We start from the raw sequence: 6,000 nt of genomic DNA on the forward strand, positions 1-6,000 counted from the left end.
TCCTGCGGACCATGCAGAACTAGCACTCCTGAAAGAAAGGATATTGCGGAGACATGACTTAGCCACAGCCTGGGGGATGTTTCCAGAATGAGATTTTCACTCTGCAGCGGAGTGTGCGCTGATATGAAACTTCCTGGCAGATTAAAACTGTGTGCCGGACCCAAACCCGAACTCGGGACCTTTGCATTTCGCGGGCAAGTGCTGTCCTGGTACACAGGAGAGCTTATGTAAAGTTTGGAAGGTAGCAGACGCGGTACTGGCAGAAGTAAAGCTTTGGCTATGTCATGTCTCCGCAACATCCTTTCTTTCAGGAGTGCTAGTTCTGCAAGGTTCGCAGGAGAGCTTCTGTAAAGTTTGGAAGGTAGGAGACGAGGTACTGGCACACGTAAAGCTGTGAGGACGGGGCGTGAGTCGTGCTTGGGTAGTTCAGATGGTACAGCACTTACCCGCGAAAGGCAAAGGTCCCGAGTTCGAGTCTCGGTCCGGCACACAGTTTTAATCTGCCAGGAAGTTACATATCAGCGCACACTCCGCTGCCAAGTGAAATTCTCATTCTGGAAACATCCCCTTGGCTGTGGCTAAGCCATGTCTCCGCAATATCCTTCCATTCTTCAGCTCTCCATTATGCTCCACAGTTGCCTCGGCGCCTGTTTTGGATAGAGTCATTTTCCCACGCACGGTATATTTTAACCACGGTGTCATGCGAACCGTTTACAAATTTAGCCGTTTCGGTAATGCTTCCATCCATGGTCCGAAAACCAATATTCCAGCCCCTCTGGACGTCAAATAAATCGCACCGTTTCAGCGTTACCTTAATGACTGTGTTCCATGTCACCCGGATACACTTTATATATCCTTCAATACTAGTGCTGGCCCCTGCTGTTTGTAAGTGGTTATTGTACGTTCCAACATCGAACATAGCCAGTGATCACATTTATGTAACTGGATCGTTTAATAAAGATGTATAAATTTTTTTGCGTTACATGCATTACGTATTTTCTGATGCTGTGTGTACACATGAGATTTCTGTGTAGGCCCCACATCCTCAAGGAATCTGAAGAAGGATTGCTATATTAGGCTGTGTTTTAAACTACTTTTCTTGCATAAATCTGTGCAAATAAAATTTCCCTTGCAAAATTCTGTGTAAATAAAATATTTTAAAACACAGCGTGGTGGAATAAAGTTGTACATCAAATTTGAGATAAAGTTTTTTTGTATTTTGATTGGTAATAGAGGCCCTTTGGATACTTTTGTTACATTCCAGTATATACTATGGTACTGTTAATATCTTTATGTGTTACTGATAAATAATTTTAAATGTTTGAGTAGTTTTGAGAATGCTGCCAGATTAGTCAAATACTTTTGAATAAGATGCCAATTTACGCACTGTAAGTGAAGCTTATTTCAATTTGTTGAATAACACAGGTAGAACAGACGCCACTTAATTTGGCATAAAATACAGCAGGTGTGAGTGTGTGTGTGTGTGTGTGTGTGTGTGTGTGTGTGTGTGTGTGCGTGTAAGGGTGGTAGGGGGGAGGTGTGAGGGAGGCTTGAGCATCGCATCTGGAAATGTTTGGAGCGCAATATGTGTGCTGGAAACTTCACAGCCGTCCTGCTTACAGCATTCGTGGAAGCATACTCAAAAAACCAGTTAACGGCTGTGGATATTATGTCTACTTTTTGTATTTCATTCATGACAGCTTCAGCGTTTGCTTCCTTTTCAGGAACCACACACTTTTAAATTTGCTGTTAATAATCATAACAGTTTGAAATCAACAGTAACATTCATAAATACATGGTATTTAAGGAGGAATAGTAAATAATTTAAGATTTGTTAGTGGTGACCAATTTGAGTAATACTTCTCGTATAATGTGGTCTAATTTTATGAGTTACATGGATACAGCGATTACAGTGTTTAGTTCGCGTTTTGGTACTCTAGTTTATTTATTGATCCTCATTGTTGTGAAGTTGAAACTGAGATGGTGTGTTTTTCAGCGGTGATTCTGATTTGTTGGGCATTTATAGAATATCTCTTGTTTATGTCACACGTGTTTATAAATGACGAGTATGCCGCTACGGTAATTGTGCGTGTCTTAGTAACGGGAACGCTGTTACTGTTTGAAGAGAATGTTGTAGGCGATTTCATAATTGCTGTGAATCAGATTGAAGAGAGGATTATAAGGTGCCCAGCAGCTACTTCTCATTTGAATGTGCACATAAGCAGAATGAATTAGAAGACATTATTCTGTTGGTAGAATACAGACCTCCCACAGGCACACGCAGAATTAGTTTATATAACGGTATCCTACTTACAAGAATACGGCCGATGGTAGATGTTAGTAGACGATAGCAATTTTATCGCTATCGGAAATCACTGATGAATCTCACTAATAATGTTTACTGAAGGTCACTTTCATTTCTAACGGCATCAATAACACTCTTAACTCACATCGGTGGTCCGATGGAAACATCCACGCTTTTCTGGAGAAACATTTTGGAGAGGGTTTCTTTGTAAATGTGTGATGTGATATGAGCTGGCCGGAGTGGCCAAGCGGTTCTAGGCGCTACAGTCTGGAACCGCGCGACCGCTACGGTCGCAGGTTCGAATCCTGCCTCGGGCATGGATGTGTGTGACGTCCTTAAGTTAGTTAGGTTTAAGTAGTTCTAAGTTCTAGGGGACTGGTGACCACAGCAGTTAAGTCCCATAGTGCTCAGAGCCATTTGAACCTATGTGATACGATAGACAGTGGATTGGGACCGTTGTGTAACTACATCGTCCTACGTAGTCCCGTTATCTAGACTACCTTGGAAATGAGATCCCAGCATTCTTGGGAGAAGCTCCTTTGGCTACAAGGATGGGTACCTACTTCCAGCAGAGGGAGCCTCTGCACATTTTAGTCACCAGTTGATTACTAAATGCTAATGTTCCCTACAAGGCCATTATACAGAAGTGATTACAATATTTGGTCACCGATATCCCCGCACATTATTCCAGTAAAGTTTTGCCTGTGAGTGTGACTGGAAGGTGAACTCAACAAAGTAAACGTAAATATAGGAGACGAATCGGTCGTTCACATTGTGAATAGTACTGGCCTGAGAATGGCACGTCAAGGTGACAGAGGAAGAAATCATTTTTTTTTTATTTTTAAAGGGAGTTTGGAAATGAATTAACGTCGGAGGTGGAATTCATGAAAAGAAACAATGAACTTACTCTATTTCCTTTGTTTATCAACTTGTGTGAGCATTAGTTCTGGGTTACATTCGATACCAGCATCTCAGCAAGTACACATGTTAAATAGGATGACTAATGGAGTAGTTTACACTAGCACCACGTAAAAAATTCACTTTTCCTCCTGAAATATAGAATACAGGTGAGTCAATCGCCGCTACCTATTGGTTTTACGCAACTCACAACTCATAACACCTTCAAAAACCATGCGCAAAATTTTGATTTTCTCTAGCTCACTATGCGCAAACTATTGGTCCTACAGAAAAAATGGACAGAAACACTTTGTATGAAATTTAACGTGGTTAAATTTTGTACTGGGATACGTTTGCGGTGGAGGCCACCGATTTGGAGTTATCCAAGAAAAACGTGTTTGAAGTTCACCTTTAAACGTTTTTCTCGAATAGTTCGAAAATAACGGTCTCTAGCGGAAACGTATCCGAGTATAAACCTTAACAACATCAAATGTCCTACAAAAAAGTTCTCAGTCATACTTTTTCTCTAGGGTGAATAGTTTGCGTCTAGTGAGAGAATATGAAAATCTTGTGCATGGTACTTAAAGGTGGGCGCGCGGAGTGGCCGCGCGGTTTAAGGTGCCATGTGACGGACTTCGCGACCCTTTCCGCTGTAGGTTCGAGTCCTCCTCAGGGCATGTGTGTGTGTATGTGTGTGTGTGTGTGTGTGTGTGTGTGTGTGTGTCGTTATTAGCATAAGTTAGTTTCAGTAGTGTGTAAATCTAGGGACCGATGACCTCAGCAGTTTGATCTCTTAGGAATTCACACACACACACACACACAAACACACACACACACACACACACACACACACACACACACACTTAAAGATGTTGCGGGCTGCATAAAGTCCGTAGGTAGACACACTGAATCACCCCATGCAATAGTAAGGAGAAAGGATTATTGGCCATCTACCCAGTAATTCTTCATATTATCTTGAAACGCAAACAGATATTCTGTCTCCCTAAGAGCTTCTTTTTCGCTATCGAATTTCTAAGTTCGTTGTATTAAAGTTGTGTACGTGTCTTAGAGAGGAGAAGAGAAAGGGAGACACAATAAACAAAATATTAATCACTGCATACATGAAAAAAATCCTTTAGAAGTAATATGAGTGTATTGTCATAATTTTTGCTAAGACTGTGTGCCGTGATTGTAAAGTTGGCTCTTTCCAGACAACTTCGAGAGGCCGCAATTAAGATCGACAGAAAGTGTAAACAACAGAGTAATCTATTCGGTTCTTAACCAATGAATGTCTTATATCCGTGAGTAGTGCTTGGTTAGGGTTCTGACAGTGAGTGTGACGTAGCTGCTTGTCCCACAGATCGGGTTTTTCCTGCACCTGTCCACTTCCCGCGAGCTGCGCTCCGCCCACCTGGAGGACCTGCTGCGCGAGTATCACAGCGCTCTGACGTCACGGCTGGCGGCTGGCGGGGTGGACGCGGAGCGCGAGCTGCCATGGTCAGAGCTGGTGAGCAGCTACCGGCAGCTGCGCCTCGGTGGGGTCGTCATGGCGCCCGCCCACCACCAGCTCACCGCCATGACGGGCGACGTCGCCAGGAAGTACGTGTCGGCGGTCGACTTCCAGCGCTTCATGGTCCGCGACCGCGATCAAGAGTTGCGCCACGTCTTCCTTTCTGATCCCGTCTACAGGAAAATCCTCACGGAAGATATTGAAGAGCTTCTGGACTGGAAATAACGGACGCCACGACGTACTTTTACCTACATGAAAACAAGCCCTTCGCGACCGTCGTCTGTTTCCAAAAGCTTTTTCTGCACATAAGAGCTTGTAACATAGACCATTATTTCGGAAGTTGTTACAAGTGCTTTTGATCATCGTGTTGTTAGTATTTAAGGCTCTACATCTCGTAGTCGACGAGGTCAATGGAAAAGGACAGGCACGGACTGGGAAAAGATGGGGAAAATTTTTTTCTGTTTCCTTTTCAAGGGAGCGATACTGGTTGTTTCTATTTGCGATCTAGGGAAAAAACGAAAAATACTAACTTCAACAGCCGTACTGTCGAGCAATGTTCCCGTGTCACGCACGGAAATGCTATAAGGTGTGTCCTTCCTTAGCTCTTCCTTAGTATTAACTATGAAGCTTGTTTCAGATAACGCAGGCATAAACTGTCGTTGCTTTCAACCGACTACTGATTATCAATGACCCGATACTACTTGTTAACCGAAGCCAGCGACAAAGCTTGCTCCCACTAGAATCATAAAAGTTCTTGTGTTCCGGTGACATTTACATAAAACATTAGACGTTGCATTACTCTTTATTGTTACAATGTTGGCAGTTTTCCTACCTTAACCGCATTCTTATGCAAGTTGCATGAATATTGTCAACTCAGTAGTGGCAGTGGATGAGTTACTTACTGCAGACCTGTTACTGCGCTTCATCGGGAAAGAAAAACTGTGTACTCTGCACACATATGCATGAAATACAAGCAGTGGTACTTTGAGTAGTGTGAGAAATGTTTACAGATAGCTGTGGTCTTGCAAAACGGCAACCCTTAATTGAAAGTATTCTGCAAGTATATGATTTTTAGCGTCCGTAGTCGGTCATTGTGGCCGAGCGGTTCTAGGCGCCTCAGTCCGGAACCGCGCTGCTGTTACTGTCGCAGGTTCGAATCCTGCCTTGGTCATGGATATGTGTGATGTCCTTAGGTTAGTTACGTTTAAGTAGTTCTAAGTCTAGGGCACTGATGACCTCAGATGTTGAGTCCCATAGTGCTCAGACGATTTTAACCATTTTGTAGCGT

General features: G+C 43.2%; 1 protein-coding gene across 1 annotated transcript in view; it reads left to right on the forward strand.

The window, feature by feature from the left end:
* Positions 1-4,937, forward strand: part of LOC126263382 (uncharacterized) — a 63,109-nt gene extending 58,172 nt beyond the window's left edge. Inside the window, exon 4 of the mRNA XM_049960475.1 lies at positions 4,563-4,937. Within this exon, the coding sequence (XP_049816432.1) occupies positions 4,563-4,937 (375 nt within the window). The remainder of the gene's footprint in view (positions 1-4,562) is intronic.
* The last annotated feature ends 1,063 nt before the right edge of the window (positions 4,938-6,000 follow it).

This window comes from Schistocerca nitens, chromosome 6, assembly GCF_023898315.1.
Source record: "Schistocerca nitens isolate TAMUIC-IGC-003100 chromosome 6, iqSchNite1.1, whole genome shotgun sequence".
In the NCBI taxonomy this organism is placed as follows: Eukaryota; Metazoa; Arthropoda; class Insecta; order Orthoptera; family Acrididae; genus Schistocerca; species Schistocerca nitens.